We start from the raw sequence: 24,626 nt of genomic DNA, 5'->3' as shown, positions 1-24,626 counted from the left end.
CAAGTTAGTTAGTACATCTCTCACACCATAAAGAAAACAAAGATGAGCCACCAGGCCTCCCCCCGCCCCGTTCCCCTTATAACCTCCAGAAACATCTATAAGAGCGTTCTTCCATTCCCTGTAATTCAAAAGACAGGTTCTCTCCACTAACCCTGTCTTCTCTTCATGTTCCTCTATCTTTCCTATTTTTTTAAGTAGGCTTCACACCCAGTATGGAGCCCAGTGCAGGGCTTAAACTCATGACCCAGAGATCAAGACCTGAGCTGAGATCAAGAGTTGGACACCTAACCAACTGAGTCACCCGGGGCACCCTCTCCCTATTTCTATGCCAGCAAATTGTCCTTACAACACTACTTATAAACCTGGAAGTAACCAGTTTATTTGCGATAGGGTGGAGCCATATAGTCAACAGGGGCCATGGCCTTGCTTATCTGCTACTCCAAGGGGGCTTCCATTCTCAATGTCTCCTCAGGCCCAAGGTAGCTCCTGGAGCTCCAGCCATCATATCCCATATCCACATTACAGGCAGAAGGAAGGAGGAATGGGTGGAAAAGGCTGTCCATTAAGAAGAGACTAAAATCCCATGTGACTTTTCTGCTTACATTGCCAGAACTCAGGGACACAGCCACATGTAGCAGAAAGGGAGCCTGGAAAATATGGTTTTTCAAAGAGAAATACAGTGGTTTTTTTTGTTTTTTTTTTAAAGAACCATATTGCCCAATGTTCTGTTACCAAGGACAAAGTGCAGAATAAATACTGGGAAACAACTAGAAATCTCTACTCATACTGCCTCATGGAGGAAGGCTAGATGGGCTTGGAGGAGGAAATAGGTGGCTGACACCATGTGGTTCAAATGAGAAAAGGCAGATGTATGTGTAGGGTTCTGGGAACTGAAAGGGGAAAGGGGAGTCATCCAGGAGCTAGCAATGGTCAGATGCCATTACTGATGTGAATAGAAGAAATGGTGACAGTTGGGGCCAGGAAGGAGGCCCTACCCAAAAGCTGCAGCCATAGAACATGCTGTCTGCAGCAACATTATCTTCAGGTTCTCTCTTATTATTGCTTTTCTCACCAGCTCCTCCTCCTTTGCCCATCTCCCTGCTCACAAGCTTCCCAGTTTTCATGCCTATCTCCCTGGGTGATGTTATTTACCACCATGACTTCATCTTACGTATTTGCATGAAAGCTTCCTTCTGAGCTCAAAACCCAATTTCCAAGGGCCTATCAGTCCTAATGTGGCTGGTTCACAAGTATCCCCAAATCAGTATGTAGTCCCATTCCATTGCTCCTTTATTTCAGTCAAAGGCATGATCAACTAACCACCTCTCAAGTTAGGAATCTGAGAGCCAACTTCAGACTCCCACCCTCTTTCTCACTTTCCACAACCGGTCACCACATCCAGTCTCTTTTAAAGTTTATTTATTTATTTTGAGGGAGAGAGATAGCAAATGGGGAAGGGGCAGAGAGAGAGAGAGAGAGAGAGAGAGAGAATCCCAAGCAGGCTCCACATCACCAGCACAAAGCTCAATCCCATGAACCTCGAGATCATGACCTGAACTGAAGTCAGACACTTAACCAACTGAGCCACCCAGGGGACCCGAAAACCTCTTTTTAAATTAAATCCAATCTCAATCGTTCCTACTTTTAATTTTCCATGTTTGCTCACCACTTTGATAGTAGCAGAGCAGAGTGGCTAAGACTATGGGCTCAAGAGTCAGATAGCCTCAGTTGGATGCCAGCCTCTAGAATACTAGGTTTCTGACCTTGGGCGAGTGACAAGTTATTTAACCTCTCTGTGCTTCAGTGTCCTAGTCTGTAAAATGGGAATAATAGAACCTAATGCCTTATAGGGGTGCTGTGGGATTAAATGACGGTATCTGTAAAAATGTTTAGAATATTGCCTGCTACATAAAACATTTTAAATGAATAACTATTTAATTAAAGTGATTTAAGATATTAAGTCCAAATTCATGAGCACGGTATATAAGGCCTTTGTATTGGGGACTAAACTAACCTCATTAAACTTCTTGCTATTCAGTGAAGGTTCCCTCTTTCATGCCTTTCTATGAATGTGTCCACTTTTTCCTCCAACCTCGTGTTTTTTTAATTTAATTTTTTAATCTGATTCAGAAACATCCAAACATTTCTTAATTTATAACTAAGAATATTGGTCCAAAATCATAAAGTTTATAATGTGCAGTTTTAGTAGATTTTAGCTCTTCTGAGGGTGCCATATGGAGATCAAATGTTTAAGACTTTTAATCTGATGACCAGTGAATATTTTAGAAGTTCCTACAAACAGAACAGTGAGTCACAGGGTACATCTTGGATTTGGGCATACAGTAGACAAAATGGCAGAACAGCAGGACCACAGAGACAACACCGTTCTCAGATCTAGTGGTGTTGGTTTACTGTATATAAACAATACTAACATCACTGTGAGTCCTCTGCTCCAAAATCAAAGGTCACTGTGTCGTGAAAAAAAAAAAAAAGTTCAAGTGAAGTGCTCAAGCCAATGAAACATTAAACAAGCGCACCTGCATTTTCGCAGCGGATAATTCCAGTGGGGATTTCATGTTGCTGTGGATACAAGGGGAGGAACAGCTCAGAGATACGTGTAAAGCAGGGAGGGATTAGAGTATCCAGGGAAATAAGTAAAAGGTATTGCGTTTCATTCCATGCTTCAGGGGGACAGCTACAAAATTAGGTCTAAACATCCTTATCCTTCAAATAAAGGGGTCACATTGCCAATTTACTGTGAGCATGATAAAAGAAACATAAAACTTTTCATGTTGCTTACCCTTCTGGGCAGTATAAACCTGTCAGCCTGCCAAGTGAATGCTTATTACTTTTATTTTTAATTTTTTCCTGGCTGGGTTTTTTGTTGTGTTTTTTTTGTTTTTTGTTTTTTTTTTTTGTGGGTTTTTTTTTTGGCATAGCAAGGGCAACCAAAGCCAGTGATTTAATTAACTGCTTTCATTAATGCTTTTATTTGAATAGATAATGTAGAGAGAGAAAATAATTATCCCACATCAATCTAAATGTTACAATTTACTAAAATCTCTGCTTTCTGAATTGTTCAGAACAATGACAAAAATGTTTACCAAATTACAGTAAATCCTAGCTCAAGACAGCTATTTAACTTAACTGCTTATTTAAATAGTCAAAAAATAACTCCGATCTGATTCAGTCTTAATGCTATCACATAATGTCACAAAATTAATGGTGACATGCTAAAAGTTGGGAACTCCCAATACCAAAAGAAAAATGGAGGGCAAAACAAGTCAAAATATTTATAAGTTGTTTAAGAGAATTTACCAGGTTCTCCCTGAAAAATTGTTAACTTTCTTCAGCAATATTATTTTGTTTAGCTCACAAAGAGATTTGTTTGACAATGTCCTTGGCCACTTCCTGTTTGTTGTCTTAGTAAAAATAGCCCAACAGCTGCATCCATGGCCTCCTGGCTGTCTGTAGTGGCACACTCGGACCTCCAGGGGGAGACCAAAGAAAGAAAGACCTGAAGAGGGTGGGGTCAAGGATTCTGAGCACTTCTAAAAGTGGGGGAGTGTTCATGGGGCAAAGAAGAAGTTCAAATCTCTCTCCCTGACCTTTTTTCTCTCTTCTCTTCGGTGCCATATTGCATGGCTCTCCTATTCATGGGAGCCCCAGTAGGAACCAGGGTGGGGCCTGGAAAAAGGGGCCAAGAAGCAAATCTCAAACCTGCCTGAATCCAGGCTTATGTCCTGGGACAAGGATCTAGAATCAACACTGAACCCAACAATGTCTGTTTGCCGGTGCTTTGTGAATTCTTCAGGGACCCTTCAAGGGAGGGGGTGGTGGCCAGGGTAAGGGACTGGAGGAGGGGGGAGGGAGAGGGGAAGGAAGGTATGGGGATTCAGGAACTCAGATGAAAAGCTTGTGTATCTCTGCATAAAAATAACACATAAATCCTAACTGAAAAAATGAAAATGAATGTAATGTTTGAAATGGTCACTTAACGAATAAGAATAAAATTTGGAAGTCTGGCAAAACAAACTAAGATGAAATTGGATTTTGCTTTATAATTTATGGGAAATGATTATGTACATATGAGTAAAAATGTTACACATTTGTACTCTCATCATATTTTTATATACATGGAGCATATATAAGATGTAGATACTAAGACAGCAGTTATGAAAGACCAGCTGGAAAGCCTCTGCACACAAGAGATGGCAAAATAAGACACCAATCAATCAGTTCCTTAAGACTGGAACAGAGCACTGTGGGGATCCAAAAGTGATGAGGTCACTTGTGGAGGTGTGGGGTGGGGATAAGGACAGGTTTGCTGCTTGGGGCAAATGCTCGTGGTTACAAGGCTTTATAGACACCATATGGTCAGGTTTCCTCATGCATGGCATTTATATATTCTTGAACCTTTATTCTTAATGGTGATAGTTTAAGCATGAAGTATATGAGATGCTTTCTACTAGGTCCAATTTAGTGTGTAAATACTATGATATGGGGTAATGACTTCAGCTATGTCATGTTTAATGATAAGTTAATAATTATGCCTAGCAAGTAAGCCCTGAAGTAATGATATGACATAGAAGTTATATATGATTTGTTGAGAATTAGAAAATGTGGTTTGGAAAACAAGCTCATAAAAACAGGTTAATTACAATGAGCAATTATAGGGGGAAATACGTTTCCTTACAGATAAGAGCTGCCAATTTTGAGGAAATGTCTACATAAATGGTTACTATACCCAGGTGCATGTTAGAATTACCTGGGGATTCTTAAAAATACATATTCCTGGAATTGTAGCTTCAGGAATAGGGGCCCAGGAAACTCTTTTTATAACTATCACCTCCACCTCCACCCCCATCCCAGCCCCACCCCCACAAATAGCTCTGATGTACAGAGTTGTTAAGTCTGGAATTTTCACAATCTGTTGCTTAGAGAAAAAGTTGCTCAACATTACGCTCATGTCTAGGACGCTGATCATAACATGTTTCTCCATCATTAGTTCTTAAAATAAAAGGAAACTCAGGGCTTTTTTTTTTTTTTTTTTTTTTTTTTTTAGCACAAGTGCCTTACTATGTTGGTAAGGATTGGAAAGATTCTGGTCGTCCTTTTGAGAGAAATTATCTTCAGAGAATTTCAGTTAGGGATTAACACGGTCTCCAGAAGCCATGTGCCCAGTAACTGGCCTTGCCTTGTCTGGGTTTCAACGGTGGCTCCAAGCGCTCCAGTCCCCCAGAGGGTATGACTACCTGACACCTCTACAGAAGACACCTCTATCACGTCTCCAGGCTTCTCCAAACCGCCACCCAATATCAAACGGTGTATGAGAAGGGCCAGTTTGACACCTCCTTGTTCCCTCAAAGTGCTTGTAGTCACTTCTGTAATTGGTTGAAGGTATAGGGATGCAAGAAAGTAACTAGTGGATTCAGAGCTGAGTCGGGGTCAGGGAGCTGTGACTGAGTGTGTACGGTGTCCTTTGTCTTTTGGGAACTGAGGCTGCACATGAGAAAGGTGCAGACAGCAGGATGGGGACAGTTGGCATTGACCTAGTGCCACTAAAGTCCGAGTCACTCCTGGAGGGCTTGTTTAAACAAAAATCCCTAGACCCCATTCTCCAGGTTTCTGATACAGTAGGTCTGGGGTGGGACCTGAGAATTTGTATTTCTATAACAGGTTCCCAAATGATGTCCATGTTGGTGTTCCTTTTGAGAACCACTGTTCTAGGCACAGAAAAGTGAGGGGCTCCCAGTGATTTTGGGTGCATAAGAAAGGTGGGTAGAGTTTAATATAAGTTTCAATGAAGGAAGTATATGATCCGTTAAATATTTGAGACACATAAGTAAAAAGTGAATTTTTTGTTTTTGGCCTTGTTTTTTGTTTTGTTTTGTTGTTTTGTTTTTAATGCAGTGGAATTCCTGGATTTGGGGTGTGGGGTGCACTCAGAGCCCCCTCAAGACTTACATGATAAACTTGAGGTTAGTGGCAAAAGAGAGGACCCAAAATATGTCCAGATTAATGTTTGAAAAGCATCCAAGTATCATGAAAGGGCTTAAGAAACATCCATTGGCAGCCCATTAGGTAGTGATGGTCAGTGGGAGCCAAAGATGTGGCCATTATGACCATGAGAGTCTTTGGTCCATCAGGGATTTCTATCCCTCAGCCTGGGTAGACAGCTAACAGGGCAGGGCATAACACCAGTTTTCTCTGCAGTCAAGCACTTTTGCAAAACAGAAACACCACAGAGCATTGGTCGGCTTGCTTGGTACTCCTGATGGTAAATCAGAGATGGTAGCCATTTTAACTGAATTTCTTTTTTTTTTTTTTTTTAATTTTTTTTAACATATTTATTTTTGAGACAGAGAGACAGAGCATGAACGGGGGAGGGTCAGAGAGAGAGGGAGACACAGAATCTGAAACAGGCTCCAGGCTCTGAGCTGTCAGCACAGAGCCCAACTCACGGGCTCAGCACAGAGCTCAAACTCACGGACCACGAGATCATGACCTGAGCCAAAGTCAGACGCTTAACCGACTGAGCCACCCAGGCGCCCCTAACTGAATTTCAAGAGAACATCTTTGCCAGACCAGGACCTCTAGCAGGGAGCAGACACATATACTGGCAAGAAACACCTCTGATTCATCCTTAATCCTCAGGGGAGAGAGTATCTTCCATATGAAGACCCTACCTCCCCAGGCTCTTCCCTCCTATTAGAGACAATGTGAGGCTCCCACAAGGAAACTGGATATGTAAATTTAATTAGTGGGGAGGTGCCAGTCTAATAAGCTTGGAGTGATAGGCTTTACCAGATGCTTTGTGTGTTATCACCTGATTTAACCCTCGTGCCAGTGTAGGAGGAGAGATTCTGGCTTCTCTCCCCATTGTACAGATGAAGAAACAGGTTCACAGACTTTGGATGATTTTCCTGGGCCCCATCAGTCATGGGAGAGCTCTCTAACTCAGTGGTTCCTGGATCCTGACCCCCAGGGGTGTGAAAACACAGATTCCCACACCTCCCCCTGCATTTCTGATTCAATCCTTATAGGGTGGCATCTGGGTATCTGCATCTCCAACAGATCCCTAAGCAATGCAGAAGTGCTGGTCCACAGACCACAGTTTGAAAACTACTGATCTAACCTTATCTCTGTCCCAAATTAGAAATAAAGTATTTGCCAACACATGCTTTTAAGGCCACCTTTTCTTCCAGCCAAGGTTTCTGGTGGAGTACACTGGATCCTCTTTAGAGCTACAAGAATGCCTGGGAAGAGAGGTGGCCTTGAAAACTTCTTGACACAGTCTTCTTATCTAGCCTTGCTTTTTCTCTGCCTTCATCTCTGCCCCTGTATTTCACCAAAGGACAACTGAATATTAATTAAGAACAAGACTAGGGGCACCTGGGTGGCTCAGTCGGTTAGGCTCAGGTCATGATCTCACTGTTGGTGGGTTCGAGCCCCACGTCGGGCTCTGTGCTGACAGCTCAGAGCCTGGAGCCTGTTTTGGATTCTGTGTCTCCCTCTCTGTCTGCCCCTCTCTGCTCACACACTCTCTCTGTCTCCAAAATAAATAAAAATTTGCAAAAAAAAAAAAAAAAAAGGAAAGAAAGAACTGACTAAAGAAATTGGGATGGTAGGGAGCCTACCTATATCAACTGCAAAAGGTTCTCCCACCCCACTGCTTTCCTGTTCCTGTCCGCCTGGGGACATCTTTTGACCATGGGAGCTGGAGGGACAGGCTGGAAGAACAGTTCAGGGTGACCATGTGACCAGAAGGACAGGAACTGGTGGGTAAATACCGCAGCTTCCTCACACAAAGAGGGGCCACTCTCCATTGTGTCCTTTGAAGGGTCCCAGTATAGGATTGAGTCTCAGTTGCCCACAGCAACCTGCTGACAAATGTTTTTTGGGGGTGTTGCTGACTTCCCTCCCTTTCCCACCTCACCACCCTGCTCTCTCAGGTGATTTCCTGGGATGGCCCCCAAATAAACTGCTTGCATCCACATTCTTTGTTTTCAGCTTTTGAAGGAATGTAACCGAAGGCAGGTGCCGACATCATCATTTGAAAATGAAACAATAGTAGAGGGTGGAGACGGAGTGCGTGAGTTTATTACTCAGTTGACACCTGTGGTTATGTTTTGTGTGATCATGAAGAATACATTCCCTAATTAACATCCTTAGCCTCAAAGAATCATGAAAAAGCCCCACAAAAAATGACAGTAAGCTGATCCCAAAAAAGGCCTAATATTGCTCAAAGAGTCTTGCTTTTCTTTTGTTCTGAGTCTCTAAAGTGGTGAAGGTAGGAGATAAGAAGAGTTATCCTGAAATGAACAGGAGTGGATAATTTCAATAAATGAAGATTTTTTTCATTTATAATTAATTACATTTAAATATTGGATTCAGTTAGGAAAGTCGATTGTGATTCACAACACCAGGGAGTCTGGTCATTATTTTCCAGTGGCAGAATGTCAGGTCTTTCTGCCTGGGAAGGCCAGACCCTCTGAGCTTGACACGTAGCTGTCCCTACTCCCCACCCCACTCCAGCCACAAGACGGGCCTCCGTATGGGCCCCTGACAGGTCCCATTGTGATGCCAACACAACAATACGGCAAGACGCGACCTGCCCAGTCTGCCTGCTCCCCAGGCACCTGGGAGGTCAGCGCTGCACGTGCCACGGGCCTGGCCGCCACGCTGCATTTGCCCTCGTATCAAAAGGACAATCAGGGAGAGCACATGTCCATCCGTTCACGGGGCCGAGACCAACAGTACAGAACAATGGCAGTCACCAACCTGTTCACTGGGGTTTAGCTCTGAGCTCAGCAAGTAAGCACTATTTAATTAGTCACCTAATTAGTGACAGGCCACACTGAAGGTTTCAGATGTCCTCAGACAAACGTAAAGATAAAAAAGTCTAATTAAGCTGCAAGCGCTTTGCTGGCTGCTGCCAGATCCCACAGCTGTGCCGGATATGCAGCCCCATAACAGGAGACCTGGTCATCCGGGCACAACTGCGGCTCTGCAAACGTGACCTCCTCAGTTCAAGCTATTCTTAGTGGCCCCCACGCACCCAACCTGATGAGGGATCCATGTTTAGGTAGAAAATCAGAGATTTTACCCCTTGATGAGATTCTTTGGGTTTGTCTTTGTTTGTTTGTTTGTTTGTTTTGTTTTTGTTGAGAAAACTCTTTGTGGTGGTAGAAGTGGAAGAGGTGGGCCTGGGCCCTCCCGCCCATCAGCGCTTTCTGTGAATCCAAGTGTGTGTTTCTCTAGGCGCACAAAGGGTTGTTGGGATACCACCCGGGGCTGCTTTCAGTCACTGTCATCCCAGGATGCCACTGCAGGCTCCTCAAGAGATTCTTTACCTCAGAATTTAATTAGGAAGGATTTTAAAACAATGGATTAAAAGGAGCTGCTCCATAATTAGGAGTAAATAATGTAACGCACTGAAGCAGGGAGACACAAGAGCTGAAACAGAATAAACCAGTAACTGCTTCAGCTCAGTGAGTTCATGCCCTAGAGATAGCGAAGAAACCGTTCTGTGTAATTTGTTTGGGGGGGGGGTGCTATCTACTTGGGACACTGTCTGGGACAGGGCCTGGGGCTCTGCATTGCTAGCAAGCTCCCAGGTGATGGTGACGCTGCTGTTCCACCGGCCACACTATAAGAAGGACGTGAAACGTAAGATGAGTCCACAGACCTGGTTCCCACCCACCCTTTTGGGGCCATGGCATTTCTCCTTTTCTCTTTAAAAAATGATTTTGGAGTACTTCAGTGGAAAGCTTGAAGTATTCAAAGCATGACATTTTGGGGGTTCGGCAGAGAGGGACTTCATGCGTGAGGTGGCTGGTGAAAATATAACCTCTTAACATTTTGCGGGAAAGAGCCTCCTGCTCTCTGAAAAGAGCTTTCAGACTTCGTTGCAAAGCTCTCCTCCAGGAAATAGTGTTTCCCTGACAGGTGATAGATGCTCACCTCCAGGCCTGGCTGTGAACCAAGAAGATGAAGTTCCTTTTAGGCCTCAGATAAGATTGGTCTTCCTTGGGTGACAGAACTTTGGGCTGGCAGGACCATGGGAGTCCCTGCCATGACCTTCTCAGCACAGTGAGGAAGACAGGCCATAGCACTGATTGGCAGCAGAAGGGGGCTGACAGCTGAGGCCAGGTTCTTCCTGCTTTTCCCATGATTGGGGTTTTAGACAAGTCTTATTAATACAAGTACTAAGAAGGATAATATATATGAAATACTTATACTGTCCAAGCCAAGAACATTCATTCTCAAAGAAGTGGGGCAGCCAAGTGAACATGACCTATCAATCATGAGAACCATAATTTAAAAATAGTTCAGGTCAATCATGTGGATGTCTTGGGATGCTGAAGAACCTAAATAATTCACAATAAAATGTCTTAAGAACTGCCTTTCCCTTCTGATTCACTGCCCTCTACACCATAGGTAAGTAGGGGTTTCCTCCTCTTCATGCCCTACACCAAGTAAGTTCCCCTGGCCCTGACTCGATGCCAGCTGTTGGTCTTCTACTCAGCTCCTGGTGATCACCATGGAAATCCGTGCCCTGCAGGGAAGGTTATCAGGAAAGGCCAGGATATGCATGTGGCTTGAGCCCACACTGGCCATAGGGTGGGATGTTGGGGCCCAAATACATTCCCTCCTGGGCTCCTCTTGGAGTTTCTTGGACACAGTATCCTGAGAAGATAAATGCATATGCCCTGGGGCATGGGGAACAAATTAGCTGAGGCTCACCCTGACCCTGAATTACCCTACACCCCCACCCTTCTCCATCAGCCAGTCAGGAGCCTCAGGAAGCCTGACAGAGTTTGCAGGAAGCTGTGAGAGCAGGGCTACCGCTCTTTAGCTCAGCCCTGGAAGACTGAATAGGGGTGGAAGGGTGGGAGCACCCCAAGGGATACTGGTATGTGTCCCTAAGAAAACACTTGTCATACATGTCACTGGGAACCGGGGGCCCAGGAGACCTTGACCGGGTAAGGACATGAAGATGCAGGGGGACCCACAGGCCTGACAACCAGAGATAAGGTGTGTCTGTGCAGATGTAACTGGATGGGTAACAGCAAAGGACCAGATAGAATGCTTTACAAAAAAAAAAAAAAAAAAAAAAATTGAAGCATCATGTTCACTATTCCCCCCTTGCATAGAGCCTTGTCCTACCATATTAGTTGATGACTAAGGGCAAATCCCTTCAGCTCCCCCAGTAGCACCTTAGCACTTGAGGAAAGAAGGATGTAACAAGGGGTAAGAATTTGTACAAGGATTGCCTTTGGTGTCCTTTGAAGAGGACAAATGCTTTCTAATTTTTTTGCATGCACACAACACGAGGACAAAGAGTTGTCTGTTTAGATTCCAGATGATAGGATTATCAGGCTTTCTGGAAAAAGAGATTGCTGTAGTGGACCTCAGATGGGTTTTGCAGGAACTGAAGTGCCTCAGCTGAGTCTGATAGTGTGGTGCAGGAACTCAGGAGGGCAATTTTTCTAAATCTTGCCTCTAAAATCTGGATTCAATCCTCACTGGGGGCCAGTGTCTGGTGATCACTTCCATTTCATTTCGGGTCAAATCATTTATAACATCTAGTTCAAATGCAGTTAAGCTGGTAAGTAAAATATGCAGTAGGTTACTATGGTGATTGCTAATTTAAAATAATTAGGGAAAATAATGAGAAAACTATTTCCTCTGTGAAGGATTCAAGATCCGTAAACTGATACCAGTCTATTTTTAGTATACGTAATCTGTAACGATGACAGAGAACTGTGAGTACTTTAAAATGCTTTAAAAAGGTCTGTCTGATTGAGGAATTTAATCAACCAAGTACTTATATCCAAATTTATTCTTGTCTTTATTAAGTCTAAGTTGATTCCACAAAAAGAAAATGATATGTATATATCTTAATGTAATCATTTAAAATAAGACCATGACTAAGTATGTAGCTGAGTGAAGATTTCAGACCTGTTTCTGGTAACTTCTTGACTACTATTTCACAAGTCCACACTGATAAATCACTCAGAAATGGTCACATATGACTTGCTGCTCAGAGTCTTAGATGAAGAGACCCCTCAGAATGAGGAGAGCCCTCAAACTGTAGTGTGGCACACACGGGAAAATGGATGCTCCTGGGTGCTTCTCATTATTTCTTTCTTGCAATGAAAGATTGCTATAGACTGACCACAATATTTAAAGCATGTGAGCTCTGTTGCTAATTTCAATAATGACATGTGACTTATTTCTGATTAACTAGGGGTATGATCCAGATAACTGAACAAATTGGCTGGAAAGTGAAAAAAATCTTTATCTGGTTAATGTGATGTCAAATGAGCAAAGTAACCATTTGGGATTAGCTTGTCTCCTTATCAACTAAGTGCAAACACCTGGTAGGGGTCATTTCCTCCACCCCTTTCCTTGTCTAACCCTTAACCCTCACCCATCTTCTTTGGACCAGTACTTTTGCTGGCTGCTGGAGGAGTGCTAGTGGGGAGCTTTTTCCCATCTTCTGCTTATCTTTTAGCACCTACAGTTTTGAACAGGAGCTAAAATTTCTCATGTGATCCTGAGCAAGAGATTTAGAAAAAACTGGACTCTTGATTCAGGAGTCTGTGGTTCTCCAAAGCCAAGCTCTTTTAAGACATCTATGAGACTATGAGACTTTATTGGGGCACCTGGGTGGCTCAGTCGGTTAAGCATCAGACTTTGGCTTACGTCATGATCTCACCATTTGTGAGTTCGAACCCTGCATCGGTCTCTGTGCTCAGAGTCTGGAGTCTGCTTCAGATTCTGTGTCTCCTTCTCTCTCTGCCCCTCCCCCACTTGTACTCTGTCTCCCTCTCTCTCAAAAATAAATAAACATTAAATTTTTTTAAAAAGACATCTATGAGAGTTTTTTAAAAAAAATAAATGAGCAGGGATGCCTGGGTGGCTCAGTAACTTAAGCATCCAACTCTTGATTTCAGCTCAGGTCATGATCTCACAGTTTGAGTTCGAGCTCTGCGTCGGGCTCCTCACAGCGTAGAGCCTGGGATTCTGTCTCTCCCTCTTTCTGCCTCTCCCTTGCTCTTTCTCTCTCTCTCTCTCTCTCTCTCTCTCTCAAAAAATAAATAAATAAACTTTAAAAAAATAAAAAAAAATGAGGAAACCAAGTCTGAGAGAAAATGAGGTAACACATCTAGGGTTCTGCATCATGTGCTGGTGATGCCAGGCCATGAACCCAAGTTCTTGGACAATAACCCAGGGCTCTTCCTGTCAATGAGGGGCTGAAATTCAGTGAGCAGAAGGAGAGCTAGTCAGGGGAAGCTGAGAATTCTCGGGAATCACCCAGCAGTAAAATGTGCTCTTAAAGGAAACCCATTTAGTGCTGTGAGGATTAAAAAAAAAACAGCACTGAAGGGATGCGAAGGCCTCAGTCTTCCCTGGGGGGTTTTACTCTGTTCCCTGGCACCTAAAATGCAGGGTATGGAAGAAAGGTCCTGGCTTGTCTGCCATTTCAGAAAGCCTATTTGTGATGTGCAGTGTCAAAACTGGTTCCCAAATCTGCCTGATCATATGGAGCACTTGCTAAAATGTAGATCCCCAGAGCCCTCCCTGGGAGTTCCTGATTCTGTGTTCTGTGTTCCTGTCTGGTGCTGAGTCTGGGAGTCTAACAAATGCTCTAGGTGATTCTTATGATTCAACCAATGAGGGAAACACTAGTATAGACTAGCGTTGGCAAAATTCTAGAAAGGGTCAGAGTGTACGTATTTTGAGCATTGCAGGTTAAACAGTCCCTGTCACGGTCTCTCAAATTTGCCACTGTATCAAGAAAACAGAGACAACATATAAATAAATGTGACTGTGTTCCAATAAAGTTTTATTTACAAAAGCAAGTAGAAAGCCACATTTGACCCAGGAGCTATAGTTTGCCAACCCTCAGTCTAGAATATTTCACTGCTTCATCAATCCACCTAGGCAAGGTATATGGGGTGGCAAAAAAACTTCAGGTCTTTTCTTTCAAAACAACCTTTCAGGTATAGAAGAGAAGAGCCTATTTAAAAACAAACAAATAAAGTAAAACAACTCACCAAAATACCAGCGTCTCTAGGAAGGAAATTCCAACACTGGATGCACCAACCACAACAATCTTGGCATTGACAGTTATTTTCGGTTCCAATGTTAGTTTTCTATTTGTATGGTTCAAGGCGTAACCCAACTAGAATAAAAGATACAAAGGAAGATATAGCTGAGTCTGTGCTCCCAGATTGGCAATTATGTAGAAGAGTTATTTAACCAGGACACTACTGGCAAATCAGACTAAATGCCCATGCACAGCCATAGTGAAATTTATGGAAAATAATTTTTAAGATATTAACATGAGTTTGGGAAAATACCTAATACCTAGTCTGCCTCACATAAAAATGCTTGGTTTACATAATTTTTTTCTTATTGCTGATGGATGTTTCTTACAAAACTGAGGCCCTTTATGATTAGAAACAATGAGGTAAATAATCCCACAAGAAGATAGACAAGTTGCTCCTTAAGAATCCATAGTTTTATGAAAGGTCTCAACCTTTCCTTCTGTCCAAGATCACCCTGAAAACTTGAACAACAATGAGATTACAATTGTTGGGTAATTTAAGGCAAATATTAATTCTTTCCATTCTGCGTCCCTCACACCACTTAGCACAGTGCCTTGCACACATGTGTTCAGTAATTTGTAGAATGACAAACCTTAGTTGAACGACAAAAACATGTTGGATGATTAAGAGTTATTCAAACTTTCAGATGCTCTGAGGTCAAGGAGAACTCTTAGAAGCAGAGAAGGTAACTGGCGATCATTTTATTTTTTCTTAATTTTTTTTAATGTTTATTTATTTTTGAGACAGAGAGAGACAGAGCATGAACGGGGGAGGGGCAGAGAGAGAGTGAGACACAGAATCGGAAGCAGGCTCCAGGCTCTGAGCCATCAGCCCAGAGCCCGACGCGGGGCTCGAACTCACGGACCGCGAGATCGTGACCTGAGCTGAAGTCAGACGCTTAACCGACTGAGCCACCCAGGCGCCCCTACTGGTGATCATTTTAATGCCCATGTTTGGAAAACTTTCTTGAGTTGATTTATTTGATTCGCTTTCCTGCAAAGGCTTCAGTGGAAGCAGTAAATGTATGAAGGAAAGATTTACAAAGAGATAAAAAGAGTAGGGTATTCTTGAAAGGATGTTCTATTGTGTCGATAGTCCTTAGTTCTATTTTTTTTTAAGTTTGTTTATTTTGAAAGAAAGGGAGAGAAAGAGCATGTGGGGGAGGTGCACAGAGAGGGAGAGAGAGAGCGAGAGAGAAACCTGAGCAGGCTTTGCATTGTCAGTGAACCCATGAACCATGAAATCATGACCTGAGCCAAAAACAAGAGTCGGATGGGCTCCCCCCACCGACTACCCCCACCTTTTTTCAGTTTGACTTTAGTTCTATTTTTAATTCATTAATTCAACACACATTTTTGTTTGATGTCTGGAAGAATTACAACTGACTTCTCATCAGTTACAATGGAGTCCATAAGGCAGTGGAATGACAGCCACACCAATGCACCCCACTCAGTTAAATTCTCATCACATCAGCATTAACTCATCCTACAGCTCAGAGATATTCAAATTCCAATAGACCAAATCTATTTTGAATTTTCTTAAAATCGTGAGTTACTAAGAGTTTGGAAATCCAATAGGCTAATGGTAAAGTCCTATGTAAAGCTTGGCTCCCACTGACCTTCCAGTGCCTGAGGTAGCTTGGATGTGGCCACATGCTTTGCCATCCACCAAGGAACATGTGAAATTTAGAGGATAGAACCCTTATCTCTAGCTCTAGCTAGCCTAGCAATATGGAGGTAGAATAGGTCTTGACCCAAATAATGTAATATAATGTAATGTTTGGATATTTTAGACTCTCCATAATTAATGCTGCTGGTGCCTTTCAGCATGCTCCCACCTTTAATGAGGCACACCATGAATTCTGGAAGATATTGAGCTTGCTCCCATCTTTAAGAGGGGACTCCAGTTGACATAAACCAAGTCACATAACCATACCCTCCTTGCTCAATAATTGGCCCAGAATAGACACATGACCTATGTTGGCCTAATCAGACTGAATCCCAGGACTTTTATATGGTGGTTGAAAAAGAGAAACCTCTTGCCTTCTAGATAGTATTGGGGTATAGATGTGAAGCCTGAAATGGTATAGTCATCATGACACCAAGCAGGAAACAATCTTGGTTGAAGCCCCAACAGAATCACAGAGACATGGAACAGAAATTCCTATCAGGGTTCTTGGGTAGCTCAGCCAGTTGAGCCTCCAACTTTGGCTTAGGTCATGATCTCACAGCTTGTGAGTTTGAGCCCCACATTGGGTTCTGTGGGGCTTGCTTTGGATTCTGTGTCTCCCTGTCTCTCTGCCCCTCCCCCACTTGTTCTCTCTCTCTCTCTCTCTCTCTCTCTCTCTCTCTCTCTCTCTCTCAATAATAAATAAACATTAAAAGAAAAAGAGGGGCACCGGGGTGGCTCGGTTGAGTGACCAACTTTGGCTCAGGTCATGATCTCATGGTCTGTGGGTTCAAGCCCTGCATCCGGCTCTGTGCTGATAGCTCAGAGCCTGGAGCCTGCTTCAGATTCTGTGTGTCCCTTTCTCTCTGCCCCTCCCCCATTCATGCTCTCTCTCTCCCTCTCTCTCTCTCTCTCTCTCTCAAAATAAATAAACATTAAAAATTAAAAAAAAAAAAAGAAACTCCTTTCACACTCTGAAACCCACACTGCCTTTGGAATCTTCAATTATATGAGCAATAAATATCAGTCAGCTATTACCACAGTAGTGCTACATAACAAACTACCACAAAAGGCATTGGCTTAAAACAGCTGTTGTTTTTCCTCACTCATGCATTTCTGGGTTACAGTACATCTGAAGGCTGGATTCAGCTGGGTTTGGCTCCAACTTGCAGATTCCAGATTGGCCTCACATGTCCCTGTCTTTATTTTGATCAGAGATAGCTGGCGAATGTTCTTCTGGCAATGGTAGAAGTGCATAAAGTAAGACTAAGCAATACCTCTTCAGCCTGGCCAAAGCAAGTCATGTGGCTGAGCCCACTACCCATGAGATGGGGAAGGAGATTCACCTGTAGTGGGAGGAACCTTAAAGGGCAGAGCTCAGGGAGAGAGGAATAGCTGGGGAGAAGGATGCAGTCTACCACATTTCCTCAGTTGTTTAGGACAGCTTGTTTCTTCTATATGCAACTGAAAGTTCCCTAACCTGACACATTTTCCAAATGACAATAATGAATGTATCGTTTGGGTGAAAAAATGTCTGTTCTCCAAATAAATGTCATGCTAATCTGGCCTAGAAGAATTTCCCAAGAGGGGTCAATGAAGAATTTTTTGAGAAAAGCAGTTAATTCCAGGATATGTGGGTGCCACCATGAACTGTGTTTTGATTGATTTATTTCCAAGACAGGTAGGGTGGCAGCTGATTCACACTCCAGCCAGCCTTGGGTCTGGTGGTTCACCGCAAGGAAGACTGGGAGCATAGAAGTTGGTATTGATGAGAGAGTGTGGGGCAAGCTGAGGGCAAAGTACAGGCTAACAGCAACCCCTCCCCCAGGGGGGATATGTACGCTATTCCTTGGACACTCCTGGCTGCCCAAGAACAGGGGGGAAGGAAAGAAAGCAAGTGGCTGACTGATAGAGATCACAGTCATGCAGGACAGGAATCTCCTTCAGTTTACGGATAACTTAGTAAACTGGAAGAAAAAGGCAATCTTATCCATAGCCTAATCTCCAGAAACCAACCTATAGACTCTGTTTCCTAATATCACCTTCATCAAGATGTAAGGGGGTTTAAGTGCTTGCCATGGAGATGTGGGAAACAAAGGCAAATGAAAAATTAAATTCCCTTACTGCCTACAGCCCCTTGACAAGTCCTTGAAACAGGCAGAGTGACCTCCCTGTAGGAGCTCAGCTGCCTTGATGATGATATTTTGCTAGGGGCAAAAGAGCTGAACATTTTGCCTGACCCCCCAGGATCCTGTGTCTCCTTAAACACATAAAAATTACTTTGCAAGCCTCATTTATCTTTAACCTCCAAGTATATGTTGGCAGTTCTAATTCCAAGCATATGGCACCTGACGTACATCTGAAGGGTCTCATGACTGAGGTTTTACTGTAATAAAAGATGTTTGCCTAACAACAGCTAGCCCCTCAAGGTCCTGGAAACCTTGCTTCCAAAATTCCTTAGAGACTTACACTGTCCCTAACCCCTCCCAACCAGAACGTATATAATCAGTCAGTCTTCACAACCCCAGTTCGGCTCTTTCTGCCCACGGGTCCTGTCCCTGTGCTTTAATAAAATCATCTTTTTGCACCAAAGATGTCTTCAAGAATTCTTTCTTGGCTGTCAGCTCCAAACTCCACTATCACCCCAAAACCCCCTCAGTATGATGGCATTTAATCACAGGTCCAATTAACAGACTTAAAATGCCAGCATCTTGACAGAGGTCAGAACTCCAAGATTCCTTCCACAGGGGTATGTTCAGACATTCCCCTCTGCTATCTGGAAGTGCACATTAACACTGAAGCATAGGCAGTAATGAAATTCCCTGGTAAAGAATTATAACCCATTTATGAAATAGCTCCTGTATCAATGATACAAAGGCGGCTGGGGAACAGAACAGAATGGTTTTTGTTTCCCACACAATAGCTTTAACACCAACAGCTGCCAGGCCTCAGAAATCACCTTTCTAACTGCTGAATACATAAAGTGGCCTCAGGGGTGTCAAGAGTTAGCCATCAGTACCAATGATGGTAGGTGTCTCGGGAAAGTGATCAGGCATCACAATGATTTTCAGTAAGCCAGTTTTGTGTCCAGGCTTTAATTAAAAACATATTCATCGTCAGGTATGGTGAAGTGACCTGAAAAAACCACATTTTTCTTTTGTTAGGGTAGATGGTTTTTAAATACCTTGAAAAAAATTCTTCCCAGCCTGGAAATGTCTTTCAGTGATGACCGCAAATTAAGATGGCTTCTGCTGCTTTATAAAGGGTTTATTTTGCCCATAAGCAGGAGTACCAGTCATTTTTTGAAGGAAAGCAGAATATTTCCTCCCTTTAGATTCCTTCAAGCCACAGGTTTCCATAGCAAAAAAAAAACAAACACGAAAACAAAAATAAAAACAAAACAAAACAAACCATACCATCAGGTATGGAAGATCCTCTAAGTCAAGCCAGCTTTTCCTTTCTTTGTCTGAAGATCCACCGAAAATGCCCAACACACTGGAGACCTAATTTTTTATTCTTGCTTTTTAATTTTCTTAATAGTGAAATAAAAATAAAGCTTTATCTACTGGCTTATATTTTATAGACAGAAATTAAATGTGCCTTGTGATAGTAAGTCATTTCAAAGATAAAACAGAGGAAATTCTGTAAGCTATTTAACTACATACCACACTGGTGACGACAATATGGGTGAGAAATTAGGTTCTTACCTCCATGTCTTGTGAAGACACTTATAATTCTTTTTTCTAATGATACTAGGTTAGCATTTTTAGACAAATGGATTATTTTATTTTATCTTTTATTTATTTTTATTTTTAGAGACAGAGAGAGTGCAAGTGTGCATGTGCAAGTGGGGGAAGGACAGAGGGAGAGAGAGAATCTTTTTTTACAAAAATGTTTATTTTTGAAAGAGAGAAAGAGAGCACTAGAGGGAGAGGGGCAGAGAATCTTAAGCAGGCTCTGTGCTGTCAGCACAGAGCCCCATGAGGGTCTCGAATTTACAAACCGTGAGATCATGACCTGAGCTGAAATCAAGAGTCTGACACTCAACTGACTGAACCACTCAGGCAGCTGGAGAGAGAGAATCTCAAGCAGGCTCCATGCTCAGCACGGAGCTGGAAGTAGGGCTTGATCCCATGACCCTGGGAACAAGACCTCAGCCAAAATCAGGAGTCAGACACTTAACCAACTGAGCCACCCAAGCACCTCTAGGGATAATTTTAAATGTAGAGATCAACATGTATCCCAGCATGAAGGAATACAACACCTATTATGGTATATACACAGACCTTCTAAGACTAAAAGAAATGTTCCTTGAAATTGACTGTGAGTCCCATAATGAGTTTAAAATACAGACTTTCTGTTCAGTCCCAGACAGGAGAGGAAAGAATATTATGGGATTTTCCTGGTAGAAAATTCTAGAGCTGAGCTTGAGGTGGGGAGGGAAATGACAACAAAGATCATGTCAAGGGGGACAGGAGTTAAGATGAGAAAATAGGGAACAGAAATGGGCACAAGTTTAAGTTGTGACATATTTGTCTGTAATTTCCTGTGAGCTTCCGAAGCGCAAGACTTGTCCGTGAATGAGCCGTCAGAGGAGGTTTTGGTTGCTCTTATTAATTTAGTTGGTTTGTTTGCTGCCCTCCACTGAGACAGTTTGCTTCCTGAAGTCAGGAACTACATTTTTGTTTTTTGAGGCATTTGTTTTCTTTGGGTTCTGATTTGCTCATTTTATCTAAATAATTCCTGCCATACATTTTTAGAGATTCAATAAATGGTAAAAGATATATTAACTTTTGGTATAAAATAATATACCATATACCAATATACCATAAAGATAATGGTAAAGATACATTAACTTTTTCATGAGCCCTTCTTAAAGAGTACTGACATGATTTCCACGGATTGAAATTATTTTAGTTGGCTCTTTGCCAGTTGCTTAAATGAGCAAACAAATGATTTAGACATAATCATAACTACTTGGGATTCAATCTGATCTTTTTACTAAAAATGATGTTGATGTACACAGTCAGTTGAATTTATGCCCTGATTCACATACAGTTACCAAGAGACCTTAAATTCATAGTTTGGAGTTTCATGCATATTTGTTAACTATTTTGTGTTAAAATTAAAACTAAAATTTGTGTTAACTATTTTGTGTAAAACTGCTCAAAATGCAATTTTATCTGATAGACTTTAGTTCTGTGTTTCCACATCCGGTTTGGTTTCTCTTATGCACTTACTTAGAATGAGTTAGAATGACTACAAAAGCATTATTAAAACTCAATTTCAGTAATAGATCCCAAATCGGAAGTTACTGAAATTACAAATAGGCCAATAAACTAGGAAGCAGTCAAAATAAATATAAATGATGCTACATAATAAATGCAAGGTTCATACTAAAATGGAATATGATAATGTCTATGGTGAATTTTTTTCTAATGATACCATTTCATTCGGAGGTTATGTTCAACTTCCAGGATCATTAGACATGGCACCATTAGCCCGGTGGCAAGGTTTGGGCTTGTTTTCTTAATTCTGCTACTGGTTGAAATTCTGAGCCTCTTTTCCTTAAATACCAGTTTCCTCAGGTGTAAAATGGAAGTAAATTACACAAACCTCTGCCTTCCTCAGCAGGCAAACATGGGAACTATTCATTAAACAGCATCTACAAATACTTTGAGCTTTTCAGGCAAAGATGTTACACAAGGTAAAATTGCACATCCTCTCTCCCATCTGCAATATGAAAGGCAAATCTTCGAAAAACACATTTTAAAAGGGCAAAACAATGAGCTCAATTTTCAGCTCCACACCCATGTATATATATTTTTCTCACAGAAAGCTTCCAAAGACTTCAAAGGGAGCTCTGTCCATGCAAGGAAATGGAAGATGGGGAGATCCAAAGCCATTAGGAATAGAATTTCTGAAATTCTTAATAGGCCTCCTTTTCCTTCATAAATGTAATTTTTTTCTTATGCTTCTGTATTCCCTTTTTTTCTCTTTTTGAGGCTCTTTGTTTTCCAATATGATCAAAATAAATGACAGATTGATATCAGTGTCAGTTTCAAATTTCAAAGTTCACAAGTTACCCTCTTTGGGGCAAAGTATTGCCATTATTTACCAAATAAAGAAAGGGCAGAGAAGAACAGATATGTAAAAGAGAACTAATAAGTGAGAAATCACTTCCACAGATACAAACTACAATTTTGGAAAGCCTTTCAGCTAAAATCATTAGAAGTGTTCAAGAATCTGATATGAACACCAATGCCAATGTCCTGACAGAGCAAGAAAAAACTGTGAAGAAGATGCTATGATTTTGAGCCTTGCTTTATGAAGGATTCTCTTAACTTTCCCAACACTTTTTGTAGCCCAAGCACTTCAGAAAAATGTGAACTGCCTATGGTATCTGATGAGAGAAATGATAACCCAAGGACACTTTCTCACTTGCATTCTTTTTTTTTTTTTTAAGTAGGCTCCATGAACAGCATGGAGCCCAACATGGGGCTTGAACTCACAACGGTGAGACCAAGATCTGAGCTGAGATCAAAAGTCAGACCCTTAACTGACTAAGCCACCAAGGCACCCCTCTGGGTTGCATTCCTTTTTTTTTTTTTTAATGTTTATGTATTTATTTTGGGAGAGAGAGAAGGTGGGGGGGAGGCAGAAAGAGAAGGAGAGTGAGAATCCCAAGCAGGCTCTGCACTGTCAGCACAGAGCCTGACATGGGGCTCAATCCCACAAATTGTGAGACCATGACCTCAGCTGAAACCAAGAGTTGGACGTCTAACCCACTGAGCCACCCAGGCTCCCCTGGCTTGCATTCTTAGCATGATAAAGAGCATACCCCAAATCATGCTACATGGGCAGAGTGGGCTGTGGTTAGTGAATGATCTACTCCAGGTACACTCTAGGCACTCATAAAATATGTGGGAGGCGAATGAAGCCCTCTGCAAAGTTATTAGTAATACTACCCATGAAGAATTGTTGTTTAAATAATTATATATCTTTAATTTCTTTACATTCTTCACATTATCCAGGGCAGACAGTGGGAGCATAATAGATTCTTGTGGCATTCTCCCACATAGATTGAATCCTACCTGAAAGAAAGAGGATTCCTGTATAAATTAGGGTTGGGCTTGGCTGCCTACAACAGAAAACCTAGCTTAAACAGAAAATAGTAGCTTTAACAGGATGGAAGACAATTTCTCTTTTACGCGAAGGGAATCTGGAAATATGAAGTCCAGGGTTACTGAGTGCCATAAACTTATCAAAGACCCAGACTTTTACCTGCCTAACTCCCCATCTTAGTGCAAGGTTTCCATCCTCACAGATGGCCCAGGATGGCTGCTGGAGATCAGACATCACATCCGCACTCCAGGTAGCAGAAAGAAGAGAAGGGGGAACAAAAAAGGAGCCTCCCTCCTAGCTGAGCCACTCCCTTTAAGCGTCCTTCCCAGAATTCCCATTCCAACTACTTCTGCCTCCATCTCAGTGGCCAAAACTGAATCATATGGTTATGCCTGATGCAAGGGAGGCTGGGAAAGAGTTGGGTGCAATGCTGCCTTGGATAAAATCGAGGTTCCATTATTAAGTCTAAAGGGAGCAATGGCTATTGGGGGCAACCTAGTGGCCTCTGCCATAGTTCCTTAAACTGCTATAATACATTGCATAAACTTCTTCAACTTGCATTTTTCTTATATTGCTCTTATCAACTCCATCTGTACCAATCCTTTGTACACCCTTATTCCTCATCTGGATATTCTCATTATTTTGCAAACATTATAAAAAGTGAAAATCATTGCCACCCTATGGCACTCGCTTGTGGCCATTCTTACACATTTACATTAGAAGAAAAGTGTTTTGGGAGTTGAGTTGAGTGACCTTTACTGGATTTCATCGATCCTAGGAGGCACACTTCTTTCACATCTTGGCATCCCTGAAATCAACCTCACAGTCAATATCATCTTAATCACTGCAGTCAGCAGGCAGCGGCAGTGACACAATTCCTTTCCTGGGTGTGGTGACTTGTTCAAAGCTATTCACTGGCATAACTTCCAGAGAATCCTGTGTGTTATGTGTGCAACTGCTACTGACAATGTCTTCAAAAAGACTGCAGCATGATTTGGCATTAAAATGAACACTTACTGTGTTCCCGTAAAGGCCTGAAAACTGAACGGCAGGGTGCAAATTTGATATTAGTGAAGCAAATATTAGTCATTGGAGGAATGGCTGTCATTCCATATTTTCTTGCAATGCAAAAATCAAGTGCTTTATAGGAGCAAATAAAGGATGACAGATACCCACAAGTAGATACCTGTGTTACATTTTGTTACTGAGACAACGGTAAAAGTTTTATTCCCATCACATAGCAAACAGTGCAATTGAAGGGAATGTAAATTGCCTCTCTTCTCTGAATAGATGAAAGAAATTTCAAAGCAATGAGATTTATATGACTGATTCATATTCTATTCAGGACTCCTATCAAAACATTGTGTCATAGCTTAATTTGCCATTTTTTTCCTTCATGGTACATAAAATAAGGTACAATTTATAAATGATAGTGTCTTAGATTTGACAAATTGATTTACTTGTTTTTAATTAAGTAACTGCCCTTGACAAGCAGCTCATAAAATCATTAAAAGTTTGATTGCTTTGGGGCACCTGGGTGGCTCAGTTGGTTGAGCGGACTCTAGATTTCAGCTCCGGTCATGATCTCACAGTTTGTGAGTTTGAGTCCTGCATCAGGCTCTTTGCTGGCAGTGCAGAGCCTACTTAGAATTCTCTTTCCTCCCACCCTGTGTCTCTCTCACTCTCAAAATGAATAAATAAACTGTAAAA

At 42.1% G+C, this 24,626-nt stretch overlaps 1 protein-coding gene across 6 annotated transcripts in view; it reads right to left on the bottom strand.

The window, feature by feature from the left end:
* CFAP61 (cilia and flagella associated protein 61) overlaps positions 1 to 24,626 on the bottom strand; it is a 278,182-nt gene that overhangs the window by 98,483 nt on the left and 155,073 nt on the right. For all 6 annotated transcript variants that reach the window (XR_008289225.1, XM_015071100.3, XM_027069482.2 and 3 more), the window contains one exon: positions 14,070 to 14,197. Coding sequence is in view for 5 of the 6 variants with exons in the window: in XM_015071100.3 (XP_014926586.3) it covers positions 14,070 to 14,197 (128 nt within the window). In the remaining variant the exon portion in view is untranslated. The remainder of the gene's footprint in view (positions 1 to 14,069; positions 14,198 to 24,626) is intronic.

Source organism: Acinonyx jubatus, chromosome A3, assembly GCF_027475565.1.
Source record: "Acinonyx jubatus isolate Ajub_Pintada_27869175 chromosome A3, VMU_Ajub_asm_v1.0, whole genome shotgun sequence".
NCBI lineage: Eukaryota > Metazoa > Chordata > Mammalia > Carnivora > Felidae > Acinonyx > Acinonyx jubatus.
Note: the sequence above shows the minus strand (reverse complement) of the source record. Positions and strands in the feature narration are given on the sequence as shown.